Here is a 22,171-nt window from a genome sequence, read left to right on the forward strand (position 1 = left end):
AATATGATCTTATACTGTATATCTTAACCCATCCAATGTAATTAGGTGGAGACCCAAAATAGCTTGAAAAAGATGCATTTTGTCTACTGAATAGAGTTCCTGGATTTTTGAATGATAAACAATTTTTAATAAATAACTAAAGTAAATAATTATGTGTAGGGAAAAAGAGAAATATAAGGGAAAAAACATTTAATCTCTTAATTACAAAGGTGGTGAAGGTAACACAGAGGATTGCTGCAATAATGAGAAGGACGCTGACCTGCAGAGAGAAAACAGTTATCATTCCGTTGTGTAAGACCCTGATCAGACCACACTTGGACTATTGTTCTCAGATTTGGTCCCCAGGATTTGAAAGGGATAAATTAACTGTGGAAAGGGTACAAAGACGGATGACAAAGATGGTTTCAGGAACTGTACAAGCATAGTTATGAGGATCGGCTGAGGGAATGTGGACTGCAGAGTTTGGTGGATAGAAGAAGGAGAGGTGATATGATTGAGACTTTTAAACTGTTGAGAGGTGGTTACAGGGTTGATACTGGGGAGTTCTTTCGCTTGGCTGAACAGAGGGAAGGAGTGATGACAAGAGGCCATCCCTGGAAGTTACAAAAGGAAACTGTGAGCAAAAGGGTAAGGAGTGGTTTCTTTGTGTGGAGGGTGGTTGAACCATGGAATGCATTGCCTGATGGAGTGGTGAGAGCAAGAATGGTCAATGAGTTTAAGGATTGGTATGATAGACTTTGTGTTTCTTGGGGGGGGGGGGACCTCCACTTTATGAGTCTTGATAGACTGTGTTTCTTTGGAAGGACCTCCCACAATGAGTCTTTTGACTCAATGGAGGCCTGAATAATAATAATAATAATAATAATAATAAAAATCCATACAAGGTAACTAGGTTTATATCCTTTGGAGGTGGGAGTCACATAAAAAAAATGAAAAGTAAAAGTTTAAAGATAATTTCAATCAAAAAAATCAACCCAATACACAGTTTTGCAGATTACAGCATATTACACACCTCCCTTTCATTTGATAAACTTTATGCTACACAATTCTCCTCAACCTACAGAATATCAACCACCACTGCCTTCAATTCTGATCTCCAAGCAATCCTCAAATAGAGTTCAGATAATTTCATCAATTTCATTGCTAGTAAACCCAGTTCTGTCTTATTTCTCACAAATAAGAACCATTTTATCCCAGTATTATTTTTGATAACACCCAAATTTCCAGACAAGATGAGCTTTCTCTTTTTGGAATTACCCTTTCAAGGCTCTCCTGACAAACTACATGCCACTACATCCTCAGCTTCTAAAAAACTAGGATTTCTCTTTTGCTCCAGACATCACCTCACCTTTGAACAGCTGTTAACCTTATACAAATCACAAATCCATCCAGCTATTGAATAATGCTCTCACATTTGGAGTGAGGTTCCTAAAATCTTCCTCAAAATGCTTGACTCAATACAGAGAAGAGCAATTAGACTTATTAATGACACATCTCTTACCAACTCATTCTTCCCATTTTTGCACAGACATTTGGTTTCTGCAATATGTGTATTCTATAAATATTTCCATGGCAAATGTTCATCTGAAATAGCATCAATAATTCCCCCACTTAGTACTAAGCCCACTGAAACATGTGCAGCTGCTTCCCTTCATCCCTTCACCTTGAAATCCACAAAACAAGTTTCTTTTCCTCCTCCTCCATCCCTGCAACTGCTGTACTGCAGAACAGTCTCCCCCCCTATTGCATTTCCCAAGGAATACAATATACAATCATTTAAATCAAATGCAAACAAGGCGCTCCTTTCCCAACCCACTACTCATTTACGATACTAATGTACTATTGGTTGATTAACCAACCTCTCGTGTATGGGCTCAAAATAAAAAACACCCCAAATTGTAAGACCTTACATTTATTAATATTAAAACTACAACCCCACTCATCTGTCCAAGCAAAAAGTCTATTCAAGTCTTCCTGTATGAATTAACATCAGCAATACTCTACTCCTGATAATTCTACCCAACTTTGCATCATCAGCAAACATTTGAGAATCTCCAATCAATCCACATGAAATATCATTAACAAATAAGTTAAACAGTAGGGACCTGTAAACTGTACCTTGGGATACTGATATGGGTTACATTTCTTTTCTGAGACACTTTTCCATCATACAAACTTGCCTGATATCTTTTAAAAAACCAATCTTCTATCAATTTAACCAATCTGTTATCCATTCCCATCTTCTGCAGCTTATAAACCCAAGTAAATCACTGTAAACAAATCTCCCTTATTCAACACATTCATCACCTTATCATTAAATGTAAGCAGATTGCTAAATCAAGACCTGCTCTTCACAAACCCATGCTGACCATCATAGAGAATCTTTTGTCAATCAATTTAATCTTGTATTTCTTCTTCTCATTTAACATGACTAACATTTTTGAGCACATACATGTAACAATTGTCATCGTGTATCCACTGTGAAAAGTACAGGGAAAAATTAGATCTCCATGTTGAAACCTTTTGCATTGTGGCATCTGCTTTTTTTACTGCTGTCATTTTTGTAACATTAACTAGCACGTTAATAAAAACAACAACCAAATATATCATAACTATTAGAACAAATACTATAAATCCTATTTAATACTATAAATACTATACTAAATACTATTTTTTAATATTTTTTAAAACATCAATGTAAACATAAATCATACAATTTCAGATGGTTCCCTTAAAGATTGAAGAAAGACATTACCATGTAGGCCAGTGGTTGAAGGAACACTTGAACGCTACCAATGCGAACTTCAGTATCTTCATTTTCAAGAAAAGGATCACGTTCCTAAATGGACAGAATTTTAGTATTTCTGGATCTACTTAATTTATTATAGATACACACGCATTACATATAATAATCATGCGTACTTAACTTGGTAATTAATATATAACTGAGTAATTTACACAAGAAGGAGGGAAAAATGTACATTTAATCAAAGAAATGTAAAATGCTAGTACTATGAAAGCAGCATGTCTTATGGTATCAACTATTAACCTCAGCATCCTATTCATTCATTACTACATTATATTTGAGAAAAACTTATCCTTTCAGGGACAAACTACCATATTTTCTGGTGTATAAGATGCACTTTTTTACCTTAAAAATTCATCTTAAAAATGTGGTGCGTCTTATATAATGAAGGTAAAGATTGTTTCCTCTTTTCAAAGTCATATGCACTCCCTTTTATGTTCCAAGATCTTTGTAGGTGGTTATTGGTGCAATCAAATTGATGCGTGACCTTCACGTGACTTCTAGCGCATCATTGGCTAAGAACTTGGCATGGTCAGAAGGAGATTTTGTACAATTTGTGTAAAGAAAAGCACGCGGAACATGGAAAAATTGCAAAGTGGCCAGAACTAGAGACCGAAGTTTTGAAATGGGTGCAAGAAAATCGGCAAAATGGCATTGCCATTTCAACAAAAATGATTCGTACACGTGTAGTCAAAGTAGCCTGTGAGCGTAACATTGAAGATTTTTAAGGTGGTGCGTCATGGTGTTACCGTTTCATGAAACGCAGTGGACTTTGTAAGCGTACAAAAACAAAAATCAGTCAAAAAATGCCAGAAGAATATGAAGACAAAATTATTTCTATATTATAAGAAATTAATGATGATAGAGAAGAGTCAGATGACAGTGACATGGGTTTTGCAGGTTTCTGAAAGGTCAGTTTACTATTAAAAATTACCTATTATTTTATCCATTTTTTTTTTTAAATCATACTTTAAAGTTTAAGTTTTTTCCAGAAAATCATATTAAATTTCTTGGGTGCGTCTTATACATAGGAGCGTCTTATACACTGGAAAATACGGTATATTGCTTTTTCTTTGTTGTAGCGTTATAAAAGTTTCAGGTCCTATAAGGACTTCATTAATGGTGACAAATAACTAGTAATATTTATTATTACCATGCTAACCATAATTCACACAATACCTATCATATTTCTGATTGAACTCATTCGCCAATAAGGTAGTGATAACAATCTCTGGCAACCTATTCCACCCTTTTATCATTGTCCAAGCAAAAATTCGGTATTCAAAAATTCATAATTTACCAGAGGTGATCCCTTGTTCTTTCACCTCCTCTACATACTGAAAAAAAAAAAGGCTTCCATGTCAATCCTTTTAATAACTTATGTTTCTATCATATTCCCTTTTTTTCACCTATCCAACTAGTCTTTGTAACCCATAGACCTTCAATATGTATTAACATTCCATAGACATGTCACAATCTTAGTCACTTGTCACCCCTCCACATCCTGAAAGAATCCAGACAACCAGGTTTCTGCACAAGGCTTTAATAAGAAAAGCCTTGTAAAGAGGAATAATAATATTCCTCATAAAATATTATTATACAATAATATTTTATGAAGAATCAATAAAATTTAAAAAGAAAAGCATTAATTAGCATACCTGTGTCTTGAAAATATAAATGCTGAAAACTTGACAAAAGACTTCATTAGAGCTGAGATGGTATGCAATTTAGGGTGGTGGATACTAGATAGTAACAAATGAGTGTAGGAAAAGTGCTGGATATGCAACATTAAGCAAGCAAGAGATCCACAATAAGAAAATGACATGGAAAGAATATCATGAGGACAAGAGTGAGAGGCATCATGAAATATTTAAAGCACAGGCCAGAAAAGTAATGAGTATTGTGCGGAATGCTAAATCAGAGTATGAAAAGAAATTAGTTATGCAGGCTAAAGGCAATTCGAAAGAATTTTATCATTATGCCACAAGCAAAAGAAAGAATAAATGTGGAAGAATAACTTTGTCGAATGCAGATGGTACTCTAGTGTCAGAGGCTAATGAGATTGTTCAATTAATAAGTGCTCACTCTGCTAGGATATATCAACCAGGTGTATGTAACAAGGCGCACAGTGCTACTGCTACATCTGTTAATTAATAGCAAATCTGTTATTAATTAGCAGATTTGCTAATTAACAGGGAGAGATCGAATATCAGCATGTTTGCTAAATGAATGTTCAACTGAATTGGCTAAGCCTTTCACATATTTGTATAACTTGAGTCTCAGCTTAGGAATACCACAGGAATGGAAAGGTGGTGCAAAAACTGATGTGTCTAACTACTGACCTATCAGTATTCTGGTGTGGTGAAGATTGTAGAGAAGTTAGTAAGAACTCACAAAGAGAAATTACTAGACAAACAAGCTATAATCTACAAGGAGCAGCAGACTAAAGAAAGGTCATGTTTTAGCGACATGCTCATATTTTATAATAATGTTATAGCCGAGTTGGATAAAGGGAATGGATACACTACAGTAACGTTGGATTTTGCTAAGGCATCTGACAGGATACCACACAAAAGACTGTTGCATAAACTGATAAATACAGGATTAGGATATAAACTCTTGACTTGGATCAGTGGATGGTTGGCAGACAGATATCAAAAAGTGGTATATGGTGGGTGTGAATCTAGCAGATTTAAAGTGATCAGTAATGTACCTCAGGATTCAATCCTTGGGTCATTGTTGTTCAATCTATACATTAATAACATTAGGAAGGAGTCTAATAGGAAATTTGCATTCTTGTGTAGAGGCTTAAGTGCTGTGAGGACATTATGTTGGAGGTTTAATGGATTTTTTACAACACTCAAAAAGCTTTTTGAGTGTTGTAAAAAATCCATTAAACCTCCAACATAAGGAAATTTGCAATTGTTTGCCAATGACACAAAGATAGGCAGGGCAATCAGGGATGCTACTGATATCCAGCACTTATAAAATGATTTGAATAGGCTGAAAATTTGTGCAAATGAAAATTGCTATCAGTTTAATGTTAGCAAGTGTACAGTTATGCACTTTGGTGTGATGAGACTTCCAAAAGCATGTTATATTAGCGGGGTTATGCTACAAGAAACTGAGGAGGCAAGGGATCTTGGCATAACAGTGGAAAGGAATTTAAAATTCGAAGGTCACATAGCAAAAGTTGCAAATACAACTCTGAGGATAACTGCGATATTGAAGCGAACCTTGATATGTAAGGATAAGGAAGTCATTTTCCTCTTTATAAAGCCTTGGATTACTGTGCACAGATTTGGTCTCTTCGGTTCCAAGGTGAGATAAAGAAGCTATGGAAAGGGTGCAAAGAAGCATTACAAAGATTATATCTGGATTATCAGATTTTGATTATGAGGACAGATTGCGAGTATGTGGATTACAGACTCTGGTTATCAGGAGAAAGAGGGGGTGATATGATAGAGGTCTATACACTTCTGCATGGATGTTATAGGATATCATTTGATAAAATTTTTCATTATATGGAAGATGGGGAGAGAACACAGGGGCATCCATGGAAGTTAAGTTTGTTTGTCAATAACACACTTTGGGTAGTGAGTGCATCTAGCGTAAATGAATTTAAGGGAAGGTATGACAGCTGGTTTGGGTTACAATAATCCAAATTTCCAAAGGTTACAACCTTTGGATTTTTAAAGAACTCAGAATGAAACAAAACCTATTATATATATAGTAAGCCAGCAATAAACATGATGAGTACTGGCCATTTCATTATGCTGAAAACATCATCAGATGAATTAAGCAGAAAACTGACTGTAAGCTAGCCACAGCCATTGTACCACCAAACCCCCCTCCTAATACTGTACAAAGTATTAGGAGGGGGGGGGGGGTTGGTGTTCAAGAGTATTCGGGAATAGGGCTGGTTTGAGAGTACAGGGAGTAATTTATTTGGCAATTAAACCAAATAAATTACTCATCACCCACTCCACTAGGGATTCCTTCTTTTAAGAATCTTGTTAATTGAGCACATTAAACGATTAACTTCCTGTAACATGTTTTTAAAATCCAATGATATGTCATTAAGTCATATCACCTCATTAACATGAAGTTTATTTACCATATTTTTTGCCTGATAAGATGCAACCTTGTATTGGGTGCATCACATTTTTCATGTCAAAGTTTTGTAAAAAAAATATTCTTCATAGTATAAGACACATATTATGCATCAAATTATTTGTGTAAATATTCTTTTTTATTTTAGAGAGTTTAACAAAATCGTACCAACCTGGTGCGAACGTTAAGGATGTAAGCGAGTCAATTAGAATGCAAAAGCAGCGGGTGAAAGAATTGATAGTGGTAGCAGGTACAAATGATTTGAAAGGAGACAAAATGGCTATGAGTGAGGATGTGAAGGAATTGCTTGAGGCAGCAAAAGAGAAGATTGAGAGAGTTAGGATGGCGAGTCTGTTGCCATGGTATGACAGCGAAGAGTATAGAAGGAGGGTCATAATTGCAAATGACTTTATGCGTGAATTATGCAGGACGAGTGGTGTGGAATTTGTGGATGTGTGGAGTGAGTTCGATGGGTGAAAGGATTTATATAAGATGGATGGTTTACATTTGAATGGATTTGGTGTACGGAGACATGAAACGGTGTTGTCGAATGTAGTGGAAGTGGATGTGCAAAATTGGGAAACTAGAGTTATTAAGGGGGAGGGTATATATGCAAACTTTAGAGAGACAATTGAGTGTATGAATGTGTGTAATATGCCCAAGCGAGTATGAAAGACTACGAATCAGAATGGAATAGTTAGCATAAGGCATCAAAATAGGGAGGGGACAAATGGGCTTCTACAATTCATGTATACTAATGCCAGAAGTATTAGGAACAAGAAGGAAGAATTTTTGACCTTGGTTGGCACTTCCAGGCCACGGGTTATTGGCATTAGTGAAACATGGCTGACAGAAGATGATATAGCTAGTGGGATTGAATGTGAGGGGTATGGTGTGTTCAGGAGTGACAGGGAGAATAAAATGGGGGGGAGGAGTGTTATTGATGATAGCTGATGAGCTACAGCCAAGGAGAATAGAAGTGGAACTGCAGGATAGAGAAAAGAGCACATTTGAGGCTATCTGGTATGAGATTGAAACTAGCAGTGATGGAATAGATGGTGGAGATAGCATGCATAAGCAAATAGAAGAAATGAGTGGAAGGAGGGTAATTATTATGGGTGATTTCAACTATAGTAACATTGATTGGAAGGAGGAGAGGACATATGGGAGGAAAGAATTGGATTTTATGCGATTATTAAGGGATAACTATCTGCAACAGCATGAAATGGAAAATATTAGGGGTCAGAGAGTACTTGACCTAGTAATTGCATCTGAGAATTTGGCTGTAACGAATATGACCATGTTGCCACCAATTGGTGAGAGTAAATCATAGGGTTTTGACTTGGGAGGTGGCTAAAGGTGTGGAATTTACAATTAAGACAGGGTATATGTGGAATTATCAGGCTGGTAAGTATGACAAGCTTAGGAGTTTGATTGGATCAGTGCCATGGCATGTAAAACTGCAAGGGCTAGATGTTGATAGTGCTTCAGAGGCGGTTAGGAAGCGTTTGCATGAAGCAATGGCTGACTGTATACCTAGAGTATGAATAATAAATGAAGTAGGGGTTAAATGGATGAATAACACCATTAAGCTTGAGCTCATAGACAAGTTTATACGTTGGTTATGCATTTCTAAATCACTTAAGGAATTGAATAACGTAGATCAGAATATAAATTAAATTACACTTTAATAAATATTTCCGATATTTCGACAACGTCACATTGCCATTTTCAATAGGAACTTACAAAAAGGCACGTGCACGCAGGCACTACAACACAGTTACTGAGAATGAAGAGATGAAGCTATTGTTCTCCTAGAAGTCCTGATGGTGCCCTCTAGCGGGCTAAGTAGGTGTTCTTGGCTGTTGGGGCTAAAGGTCTGCTGATGTATGCATCCCGGTGTGTATCCTGTGGATACATGCCACAGAATACGGTGGAAGAAAGCTACAGTAATTCACCGTAGCAAATACAAATTTGAAAGACTATTTATGGAATCTGCCTCAGCCCTAAGAAACTCTCCAAACCTCAACAAATTTGGTTGTATGCGACTGCCCCAAATTTGGGAGGCATTATTAATGAAGATCACATTGTTATGTGATCTTCATTAATTTTAGTCTTATCATTATGTCTCGCTTCTTTTATACCTTTTCTTACGTAATTTAACCTTTTAACGGCCACTAGAGATTACCTGTTCCCTGAATTCTATGAGTTATCCCGGTCACTCTTAGAATTCTTAGAAGTCTTGGGTTCTCTGGCTTATTTTATTTGCAGTCGTGCCCTACTACTTTCAATTAGGGTATTCGCACACCACACACACACACGATCACAGGTTCGAAGTTTTATGAAGGGTCAGTCATCATGATCAGAAATACATGTAAGGAACCAAAATATTTATTAAACTCATTATATAATGCCATACAAGTTAAAGTAGTTATCAATTCTAATTTAATCTTCTACCTTTCTCTCACCCTCTCACTCTTAAAACCATTATGCATTGACTTCAAAATGTTAGCAAATTCAATAACTCAACATATAATACATTCTTAATTACAGCTCAAATGGACATTACGGCATTTTAGCACATTTATAATCTCTCTCGGATTAATTACGACAGAATCTCTATTTAACTGAAAGTTCTTAAAGTTCATTTCAAAAGCATAGTCATTTACATAAATCTTAGTGCTTCACTCTTTCTTCCATTACAAATTTTAAGATGCATTCTCTTAACACTGTTAGTCAATTCTCAAAAGGGGCTAGAACAAGTGAGAGTACTTATCTATTCTTTATCAGTTTTCTTCCGTCCTTCCTTCTTTGTTTTGATTCTGGTTGTCTCGATCTTATCGTCACATGGGTTACACGTGCTCACCTGAGTTGGGCGCTATCTCTCTGCTAAGGTTTTACGTTGATTGCCCTCTCATTGACGGCCTACGATTGATCTTGCCGAAATCTGCTGCGGTGTCATCCGGATCCTTTTGTAAGTCAGCTCTCAAAAATGAGAGCTGAACTGCGATGAACTCTTGAAGTATATGAAGAGAAATGCAGGAACAAGAAAAAACAGGGGGGGATTTACTTCCGTGTCGCGGGTTTTATTCGCTCCCCTAGAGCACCACCTTTCCAAGCGTGAATTTCTCTTATCATCTCACCCATTGGTCTCAGGCTGGGTGACTTCACTAATCAACATATGGGACTTCTTGTTTCCAGGAACGTATACATCATGATGTCTTCTTAGATGTGATGCCTGCAGGTGCTTACATTGCTCTTATAGTATTAGGGTGATCTTTGCCCCATGTTGCTGAATAATATGCATTCTTTCATTTATAACATTTCACTAATGATTTCTCTCATATCTGCCTCTTTTGCTGACTTACATTCATGCTAGACATATAGATACATTAATTTAAATTCACATAATTCACAGTTTATCATACAAGATGTTCTTACAAAAAAAAAAAAAAAAAAACATAGTTACACTGCGCTAAAAGATAAGTATGCATATATATTTTTTGTTAATTGTTAGATTCTGGAATGGTGATGTCATGTAAAATTTGAAGTCGCCTATTTCAGATCTAACAATAGGGAGTTGAAGTTTAGGAGGGGCACCGCAAAAGTGGCTAAATCAGCTCATCAAATCACTTGGTTGCTGAAAAATACTTAAACAAGTAGAGACAAACAAGTTATTGTTCCTCTGTATCGAGCCTTGATAAGACCCCATCTAGACCAGCGGTCTCCAAAGTGGGGTACGCGAGTCGATATGTGGGGGTACGTCAAAAAAGTTTTATATTCATAGGAAAAAATAAGTAATTAATTAAAGATAAAGAATATTACTTTCTTTCATCAATTAAACATATATCTAATATAGACAAAGATGTTATAAAGATCTTGCAAACTTAAATTTGCGAGTAGTGCACATTGGGCGACTTTGCACACATAATCGTCCGTGGCAAAGCTGTCATGTATTTTTAAAACTAGGGAGTAAATCTCTTACTTCTTATCATTGCCATTGTTTGTAGAGCATCCTAGTGTTGACAAGCCCAACTTAGAGAAGGAAAATTGCTTAGTTATCATGCTATCTACAGATGACACCACAGTTGTATTATTTCTAATAGTGAATTAATATTAATTCACTATTAGAAATAGTGAATTAATATTATCAAAATTGCTTACATTTTTTAGAAGTGTTTGATATTATTAATAGTAAATGAATTATATTTAAATTTTACAAATTAACCCTCACAAAATGGATAAATGGATTATTACAATAGATTTTTGCTCAATTAATTGGGGGTAATCGCTATTTATTATTTCTGTCTTGGGGGTATGCGATCAAAAAAGTTTGGAGACCACTGATCTAGACTACTGTGCCCAGATATGGGCAACAGGGTTTCTTCTTGATGGGGAGGAGGTGGAGGATAGCAGGTCTATGGAATGAACCTTATGAGAACAGGCTGAAGATTTGTGGGTTGCAAAAATTGGTTGATAGGCAGAAAAGGGGGTGATATGATTGAGACATTCAAATTACTGAAGGGTTTCTATAAGATTAATTCAGAAGATATTTTTGAGAATAGGACTGGTGGTGGGAGGACTAAGGGTCATACATGGAAGCTGGGCAAGAATGTGGTTAGCAAGGGTGTTAGAACTATGTTTTTTACTTGGAGGGTGGTGAATCAGTGGAATAAGCTGCCAGAGTCTGTTGTGGGTGCTATGACTGTGAATGAGTTCAAGGCGAGGTATGATAGATACTGTGTGAATGTCGAATAGTTGTTCTTCAGATGATGTTAGGGCCTCCCTCGATGAAATGTGTGAGGGTTTGTGGTATATTTTCGTGGTTATTTTGTTGTGTGTTCTGGTTAATGTCAAGTTTAAGAAATTGATGGATTTGTTCTGTTCGGTTTCAGTGGTGAATTTTAATCTGTTGCTGTAACTGTGGCCTCTTTATACACTAACGTGGACGTCCCCAGAACTTTAGACATCGTATACACACACTACTCACAGAAGTCCACACCTTAAACTCTCGTACTAAACAAACATCCACTGACATTATTAACTTAATAAAACTAATAATCTCGGCAAACTTCTTCAAGTTCAAGAACGACATGTACATTCAAATCTTCGGACTCCCCATGGGCCAAAACATCAGTGGACAACTAGCGGAATTATTCCTGGCACATATAGAATCACTCCTACTCCACCCTTCCCTTCCCCCCCGCATCACCTTTTATGGCAGATACGTGGGCGATATTCTGTGCATTGGTAATCCCACACACATCACCACCTTAAAAAGATCCCTAAACAGTTACAGCAACAGATTAAAATTCACCACTGAAACCGAACAGAACAAATCCGTCAATTTCTTAAACTTGACATTAACCAGAACACACAACAAAATAACCACGAAAATATACCACAAACCCTCGCACATCGGAAACTATCTCCATTTTCACTCATACCATCCACATTCTGTTAAAAAAATCTGTCATCTTATCACAATTCATAAATGCTTACAAATTTTCAACCAATCAAAATAGTCTAAACACAGAAATAAAAAAACTAACACAGATCTTCTTAAATTGCAACTATCCTACACAACTGATTAACTACGCAAACAAGACGGCAAAAAACCACCAAAACAACCCAAGTACCAAAACGAACTTCCCTACACAAAAAATTATCAAACTACCATACACCCAAAACACATACAAAGCATATAAATACATCTTCAAACATACTGACTACAAACTGGTATTCACTACAAACCAAAAACTGGCAAACCGCCTAAAATCCACCAAACCCCACACACAGAAAGAAATATTTGAACAGTACAACGTAGTCTATAAATTTCCCTGCCAACAAGACTGTGACATCACCTACACAGGTTCCACCATCAGGTCTTTATGGGCAAGACTACAAGAACACTTCCGTGACTGTAACATCCCTATTCCAGAACATTTAAACACTAAAAAACGTAACATCAAAAAGAAAAATCAAATACAAAGCACAGGAAAAACGGAAATAGCTATTCACGCCCTTGAACAAAAACATACCCCGCAGATCGACAAGGCCATCATAGTAGACAGACAAGACAATGAAACAATGCTCAGAATATCGGAAACAATAGCTATAAAGTGTGACGCGAACTCTATCAACGTACACAGGCCCTACATAATCTCCGAAGTTTGGAAGCTTCACAACATAAAATTGAGGTCACAACCCCGACCAATAGGCGACAACACAAACACTTCAAAAGCAGAAGCACCTACCCGACCTGACATAGCATCCACTTTCCCAATGTGCTCAGATGACGACTAAGAATAGTCGAAACGGACTGCACCCCATCGACCACCTTTCCCCTTCCCCCTCCCTATTTTAAAAAATCAACCCTTTTACCTTTTCCCCCACCCTATATAATATAATATATATGTTTATATATATTATGAAAAAAAACCCGGGTTTTTCAAACTTAATTCTCCCAAATTGCCTACCCCCCCCCCCCTGACACACACACACTCAGTAGTTTTTCGACATCACAGAAAGAGGAAAAGCCGCAACACCCAGAAAAAGGTATGTGTAAATTTCTATTTCTTATGCTACATATACTTTTTGGTAAATTTACACCTACAATGCCCTAAGAATCCATGAGTAGATAGCCGATGACATTTAAACAGGGGCACTCCTAAACTGAAGCAGGCTAAATAGCTGTAATTATAATAGTTTATTAAGAGGAGTAACATGGGAGTTTTCCCAGAAATAATATACATTATCCAAGTTTTTAATTCATTTTCAATTTCTGGCCATTTTGCCAGTTTTCTGCAGAGATTGTGTTTTTTACAATTTTGCTTCTATTAATTGCTGCTCTTGTTTCCTTCAACTTAGTACCATTTTTTCTGTAGGTGGAAGCCCAAAATGCATCTCTGCCACCCTATTGTCATTTTTTTTTGCTTACTCAATCACACTACATTTAAATTCAATCATATAGCAATGCCTGTGCTTCATAGAATCCATGGGTTATAAAAAAAATGTAAATATACTAATGTATTGATTACTAGTTTAAATGCGAGATCATTAACGACAGTGCAACTATTCAAACTGATCGCGCTTTACCGACAAGCAATGATACATCATAATTAAGCATACATAAAAAGAACATCAGTGTATAAAACACACTGGTTTATAAGACGCATTTGACTTATAGGACACATCCTAATTTTCAAATAAATTTTAGGTACAAAAAAGCCAATCTTATAAGGCAAAAAATACAGTAATTCCTTATATACACATGGACAGGGCCTCTGAGAGGAATTTTATCAGGGGTAGAGTTTCTTTTGGGTCCCTTCCCTTCTCCATTAGTCATTTTGTTTTTATCCGCTATGGTTTATGCCATGCGCTGTAACGTGTAAGGTTAAAACAGTATGGAAGACAAGAGAGGAGCAGAGTGGAGTACTCTATTAATTTTCTGCATTTAACGCCTTATGCTCTTATACTACCTCCATGATAAATCACATCCTTTTATAATGCAATGCAGATCAGATCATCAGAAGACGTAAGTATTACTTAAAAAAAAAAAAAAAAGTGCTCTCTCCTGGCCTTTTTTTTTTTTTGTGAAAAGTTTCGAATCACAGCATGAAAATTAATTGTTCAAGCAATGTTTGATTCAATACTTAACCTGGCCAATCCACATGACATTCCTGAAACATTGTAGACCTTAAGTAATTCTTAATCAGCTCAAGCTTGCTAAATGACCTCTTTCCAGAAGCTACTGTTGTTAGAATGGTTAATAGTATTATTAATCTAATACAGCGTGGTTAGCCTAGTGGCTTTGCGCTTTGCAACCATATGCCTGGGGAATGAGTGTCCTAGGTTCAATTCCCGTCGATGACGCGAGGAGCTTAAGGATTTTCCTCAGCCATAGCCAAGTTAGCCGGTCTTGGGCGTGGACAGCAGGGTTTTTTCTACCAGTTTATCTGGGGTTTTTCATCCCGCAAACAGGTCCCGTGAACACACACACGGATTACAGTCAGGAATACTGACCAGCCATAGGTCTGATTTGTCAGCTATGCCGGTTCCGAGCCCAGATAAAATATGGGGGGGGGGGGACTGAGATGGTGCCATACCTCCCCATAAAAGGGGACTCATGGCCATGTATCATCATACGATAATTAAATTATCTAATACAAACATTTGGAAACAGGTCACCAAGTCTTCTGTACTCTTAACAAATTCAACAGTTCTGATAGCTTTAACTGTACATCTACAAAATTTGCTTTATGTAATGAGGGTAAATGTTGCATTTGTTTTCCAAAATTATATATATATATATATATATACAGGGTGTTCGGGATAAATTTGACAGTTTCGTAAGGAAAAAGAAAATCTTCTTTGTATCTATTAAATTTAATGAATTGACAAAAAAACATTACAGGCAGAGTTAATTACAATACTATCAACAAGATTTACTCAAAATAACCACCATTAGCATCGATCACAGCTTCAATTCTGCTTCGGAACCTCGAACAAGCTGATGCTACAGTCTCCCTGGGAAGGGCCGCAAAAACTGTTTTAATTTTATCCATTAACTGGGCTTTTGTATTACTGGAAGTGCGACTGGTGTCTTTTTCAACTGCGCCCCATACAAAATAATCCATGGGGTTAAGGTCTGGGGAGTTTGGAGGCCAAACATTTGGACTGGTGAAGTCGTAGAAATTTTCAGACAACCATTTTTGACTTTTCCCAGAGGTGTGGCAAGGGGCCGAATCCTGCTGCCATACATACGGCCTACCATTGGCTACCCTTGTTATCCAGGGCTTGACTACAGTTAGCAACTCCACGAACAAAGCCCGAATTCCAATGCCAGGGTTCTTCAACACCTGTTCCTGCAGATTTGCGAGGAATTCTGCTGTACGAATGCAATCAGATCGTCTGCTAGGGATCTTTCTTCTTGCTACATCCTCGTAGTCACCATTGCAAGTCTCTAGTTCATGCCTGATTGTTTTTACTGTATTCAGGGAGCATTGGGCAGCAGTCGTAATATCCTTATTTTGATGGCGGGCACGAATCATCATGATACAAGTTATTCTCTTCCATGATTCAGGTGGGTTCCAGCTATCCATCCTTTCTGACATCTTGTATATGAATGAAGAAGGGTCCAAACTTTTAAATGAAGAGAAGTGTGTGTTAATACATGTAACTTACGGAAAAATATAATTAATTATAAATTATATTTTGCTATATAAAGCTGAAAGATAATAAAACATATTCAGAATATAAATTTATTATTACTTCTTAACAAAGAATTGAGCTAACGTAATTTGGCAGGCATTCTGTTTCTTTTTTTCATATAACTGATGGTATGGCCCTATTGCCTTTTCTACTCTTCTGAAAATTTTACTGCATCTCTCTTCATCAGGGTCAGCCTCTAAGTTGCTGCTTAAAAACTTCGGTTGCATGAAAAATATTTTCACTTTATTTCTGTCAAATCTCTTTGGGCTTGTCACTGATTAAATTTTGTTCATATTCTTCAGGATCTTCTCACTGTGTATCTAAATTTGGCAGGTTGGAATCACTCAATTTCTCAGAATGAGATTTAATTAATTAGATTCATTTGAAAAACCTTTAAAATCATTTGTACAAGTAGAAGAATGTACTTCCAAATGGCTCACATATTACTAGCAGTATATTCATTTGACTTTGTGACTTTATAACCAGGCTGAGATTTCTTTGATTTGGCCTGAAAAGTCTTGGAAGGCATTAGGTTCAAAAAAAAAAGGCCAGTTGCATCGACATTAAATATTTGTTGGTCACAACAGCTTCCCTTCTTACACAATAATAAGTTTAGTTTAATCCTTTATCCAAGTGTGAGCAAATTGTTTGCTCACACTTGGATAAAGGATTAAACTAAACTTATTATAGTCTAACCAAGTGAAAAATAAACTCTCAACTTCTTACACAATGTTCTTCAAAATCTCTGAATAATTTGTGGCCACCTCCGTATCTGCACTTACAGCTTCGCCTGTGATTAGAACATTATGTAGGCACTTTCTCAAACCACCCAGCACTAATGTGGAATTCTTCTTTTCCGTCATTGATAACCCTTTCTTTCAAGGTTATAAAGAGACAATGCTTTTGATTTAATAAGCTCAGTGTCTAGCGAGATCCGTTTTTTGGTTACAATCTTCGATATGTGTAGAAAGAAGTCTCTAATTCAATCATTATAATACTTTGATTTCGAGTGCATACATGATGAACTTAAACCAGCCTTAACTTTCTCTTTATATTCAGCAGCTTTGCTTAAAATTGCTCGTATAGTTGATTCACCCATTTTTGTGTTCTTGTCCTAGCTTTGCTCTGGACTCGCCTTATTCATTTTTCTTTATTATTTCAAGTTTTTCTTCCAATGAGATTACTTTTCGAATCATTTTCACACTTCCACTTTTTTGCTCACCAATTCTTTTACTCATGATGAAAGGTTGGGAAAATACTTCAAAATAAAAAAGTAAGGAAAACAGTAACTAAATTATTTCATCCTGGTGAGTGATTTTTTAAAATAGTTAGCCATAAAAAATGTATAGATAGAAAATTTTAAAAATCTGTAACATTTATTTTTAAGATGTATATAGGTGCATTAATCGACTTTTAGAGGCACACTAATCAAATTTGGGTATCGAAAAAAAATGACACACTAATCGAAAACGCACTAATCTAGGGCACATTAATTGAGGGATTGCTGTATAGCAATTCATTACTTGGTCTCTAACCAGTTCTACCCATACCACCCCTCACGTGTAACTTCAAACTTGCTCCTGTCTGCCCACCCTTTGTGCCATATATCTTCCCCACTCCAGTCTCAACTACTTCCCACGTATTCAAGGTTATTCCATTCCTATGCTGCCAATCCCCATACCCGCATTCATTACTGCTTTCAGAATCTCTTCTCTTTATGCTGTCTTCCTGACCTTTCTGGCCCAACTTGCTTTCCTGTTTACACATTCTCATCACCATTCACAATCACATCAGTTTCACCTGGTCCATTCTCCTTCTCATTTACATCATTTCTGACCAGGGGCACATCAGCCATATGTACAATGTGTGCGATGCACAAAGGCGCCAGGATAGTAAAGGTGCCAAAGAGGAGGAAATACTTAAAAAAAAAACGTTTTTTTAAAGTGATTTTTTAATTGGAGGGGGGGGGGGATAGGGCGCCAACTAAAGTTTTGCACACAGACGCTGGACACTACTGGCTTGCTACTGGGTATAGGGGGGTGCCAACTAAAGTTTTGCACACAGGCGCTAGACACTACTGGAGCACCCCTGTCTCTGACTTCTGGTGAAATAACTTGTTTACATCACTCATTACACTTCCTTCCAGTAGCTTTTCCAAATAACTCAGTCCATCACTTTATACAGTTCTATTTGTACCTCAACCTCATCCCTTGCATTCACAAACTGCACTCCTTTCTCTTCACACAAATCCACTAACATTTCATTCAAAATCTTTGTTCTTTGCAGCAACTCATCATTGTCATATCTGAGCAACATACTAACTACTCTTCTTCCAAACGGTTGTATTTCAGTCTTCTCAATAATCTGCTGATATCCCTCCTCACATTCTTCCTATGCTTAACCAAATCATTTGTTCCAATTACAACAATTAACTCTTTTGAATGCTTAGTCTTAATCACTCTGTTCATCCTCCCTCATATAGAACAGACATTGCGGTCCTCATCCACCACACCCTTTATAATAGAATCTCAGTATAGTGCTACTCTTAAGTTATTTGCTACTTCTTTTTCTCCATGATCTTTCATTTTATTCTTTTGCACTTTCTGTTTGTATCCACCATATGTCTAATTTCATTTTGTATATGCCTCACCTTAATGATATATATTCTTCAATCATTGTCTTCCAGAAACTGTTCTCACTATTGCTCCATCAGTCAGGATGTCTTCTGTTTCTCACAGTCACAGAAATGCTTGTCCCATCAGTCAGGCACACTTCCATTTTCATAGAAATAAAACAACAAACTCTAGAGGTACATCAAAAAATAAAAGAAATGACAAAAATGAAAATGAATGATTCCTGGAACTTTTCAGTAAGGAGCAATGATGGTAAAATATTATTCAAAACTAAAGAATAAGTTTTAGTAATGGCAAACCGAGACATATAAATACAAAATTAATAATGGAAAAACTCATGTAAAAAGATTATTTAATAGTATAATTTTCGCCTGTGTGTCACAGGCATCTTCAGTACATTTTAAGCTCAAATTAAACAATAACTGACAATTCCAAAAAGCACCACCTAAGTAGCTAGTGAAGCATAACTAAAAAGGTCAATAAATTTCCTAACAAAAAAAAAAAAAAATTATATATACAATAAAAAGTTAGGAAAGATTAGCTGAATTATAAAGTACTATCTCCCATAAAGGAGACAGACGTAAACCATCAGATCTGTTTAAGTTAGGCGAGTGAAGTAAAGTTTCATATGTTTCTTTGCAAAGCCATTCCATGAGGAACCGACTTTTGTGAAGGAACTCGTCTTATTCCAATGAACTCTATGTCTAGTGATGATGGCATGTTCTGCAAGTCCAGACTGTTCAGGTTCAAGGTACTGAATATAAGACTGGTGTTCTTCTAGCCGAATAGAGGCAGATCTTCCTGTTTGTCCGAAATAAGATAATCCACAAGAGCAAGGAATCTGGTAAACACCTGGATAATTAAGATGTGGAAGCTTGTCCTTAGGAGAAGTGAGAAAGGTGAAAAACTAAAGAAATTTAGTCAAAGATGGGTAGATATACTTTTCAGAGATGAGGAGAGAGAGAGAGATATTCAAATTTAATAATACTGAAGATGGGATGGTCTTCCAAATACTTAAAAAAAAAAAAAGAAGAAAGAAATGCTAAGAACTATTAGAGCAGATGAAGAAGACATTAAAGGGGCACAAAGTAATAGAGGAACATACATAAAAGTGAATATTTTCACGATGAACTCAGGAATTCCATCATTATAACAGCCTGAAAACAGCTCAGGAGCTGAATGTGAAGATTACAGACCAGTAATCTTAATAAAAGACATCTGAAGAAGTGGATTTATGAAAAATAGAGGGAAAAGAAGAGGGCATCTTCAGCATCAAAATGATATTAAAAAGAAGCATGGAAATGGATAAAGATGTTTATATCTTTTTTTTTTAAAGAATTTGATAGTGTTCACAATAAGAAATGAATAGAAACACTAATAAAGAAGAAAATAGAATGACATAAGCCCAATATCCTATGTATATACTGAAACCAAACTAGAGACAAAAATCAATAGCAACCTATCAGAAATTTTGAAAATAAAAATGGTGTTAGAAAGGGTTGTGTTATATCATCCACTTACAATGTAGAGTAAAGAAATGTTTTTTTTTTTTTAAGTTTAGAATAACTGGATGGAGTACAAATAGGAGGAAGAAATATAATTAATCTTCATTATGCAGGTGAAACTGTATTAAAAATGCTGAGAGAGAGAGACTTGCAAAAATTAATAAATCAAATAAACCACAAAGTAAAAAAGATGGCCTTTCATTAAAGATAGTAAAATAAAGAAAATGTACCCCAAATTTTAAAAATCAAAGTAGAAAAACCAATTATACAAGTCAAATGTTACAATTATTTAGACATTCAGTTACCAGAGGATGGAAAATACAAAAGAGAAGAATAGAAAGTGCAAAAATGAATCTTTAAGAAAATAAAATACAGTAACATTAAGAAAGTTTAAAAAAAAAACTAGAATAAATAATAATTAAATAGTTCATTTGATCTGCTTTTTTTTTTTCCTATGGAGCAGCAGCATGTACAATAAACAAGAAAAATATTAAAAGAATATCAACTTTTTTTTGGAAATGTGGACATCATACAGATGAATCAGAGGGTTACATGGATTCAAAAGAAGAGAAAAGAAGTTTTGCAAGATAATAGGTAATAAAATGGAAGTAATGAAGCACATAGAGAAAAGACAAATATCATATTTATTATTATTATTATTCAGGCCTCCAAGGAGTCAAAAGACTCATTGAGGGAGGTCCTTCCTAAGACATAAAGTCTGTCAAGACTCATCGAGGGGGGTCCCCCCCCCCCTGAGAAACACAAAGTCTATCATACCACTCTTTAAACTCACTGACCATTCTCGCACCCACCACTCCATCAGGCAATGCATTCCACGGCTCAACCACCCTCCACACAAAGAAACCACTACTTACCCTCTTGCTCACAGTTTCCTTTCGTAACTTCCAGGGATGGCCTCTTGTCATCACTCCTTCCCGCTGTTCAACCAAGCGAAAGAACTCCCCAGTGTCAACCCTGTAACCACCTCTCAACAGTTTAAAAGTCTCAATCATATCACCTCTCCTTCTTCTATCCACCAAACTTTGCAGTCCACATTCTCTCAGCCGATCCTCATAACTATCCTTGTACAGTCCTGAAACCATCTTTGTCATCCGTCTTTGTATCCTTTCCACAGTTAATTTATCCCCTTCAAATCCTGGGGACCAAATCTGAGAACAATAGTCCAAGTGTGGTCTGATCAGAGACTTATACAACGGAATGATAACCCTCTTATCTCTGCAGGTCAGTGTCCTTCTCATAATAGCAGCAATCCTCTGTGTTACCTTCACCACCTTTGCAATATGTCCCCTAAACTTAAGGTTTCAATCAATCATCAACCCCAGATCTCTTGTCTCCCCTACTTCCTCCAGTATAATTCCTCCCATAGAGTATGCAGCATCCCATCGATGTTTCCCAAACCTCAAGACCTTACATTTTGCTGCATTAAACTGACATCCCCCATTCATTTGCCCATCTATCTAGCTTATTTAAATCCTCTTGCAGGGCTACCACATCTGCACTATTACTAATAATCCTTCCCAGCTTCGCATCATCCGCAAACAACTGAATATCCCCCTGCAATCCACTGGCTATGTCATTGATATAAAGGTTAAACAATATAGGTCCTAGTACTGAGCCCTGTGGGACCCCACTTGTAACCCTCTGCCACCTGGAAACTGCTCCACCATACACAACTCTCTGATACCTATCAGACAGCCAATCCTGAATCCAGTTGACCAATCTGACATCCAGACCCATGTGCTGCAACTTAAATATCAGCTTATCATGTGGCACCCTGTCAAATGCCTTCACCAAGTCTAAGAAAATTGTAGTATATGCCTTTCCCTCATCTAATGTTCTTGTAACTTTATTATAAAAGGCTAGCATATTGCTAAAACAAG

The 22,171-nt window shown here is 36.5% G+C and overlaps 1 protein-coding gene across 1 annotated transcript in view; it reads right to left on the bottom strand.

Annotated features, from left to right (window-relative positions):
- LOC150100217 (kinesin-like protein KIF28) overlaps positions 1–22,171 on the bottom strand; it is a 308,018-nt gene that overhangs the window by 158,364 nt on the left and 127,483 nt on the right. The window contains exon 17 of the mRNA XM_090402612.1: positions 2,756–2,839. Coding sequence (XP_090258738.1) covers positions 2,756–2,839 — 84 coding nt within the window. The remainder of the gene's footprint in view (positions 1–2,755; positions 2,840–22,171) is intronic.

The sequence above is a fragment of the Typopeltis vanoorti genome, chromosome 13 (assembly GCF_054136105.1).
Source record: "Typopeltis vanoorti isolate ZY-2024b chromosome 13, IOZ_Tvanoo_1.0, whole genome shotgun sequence".
Taxonomy (NCBI): Eukaryota; Metazoa; Arthropoda; class Arachnida; order Uropygi; family Thelyphonidae; genus Typopeltis; species Typopeltis vanoorti.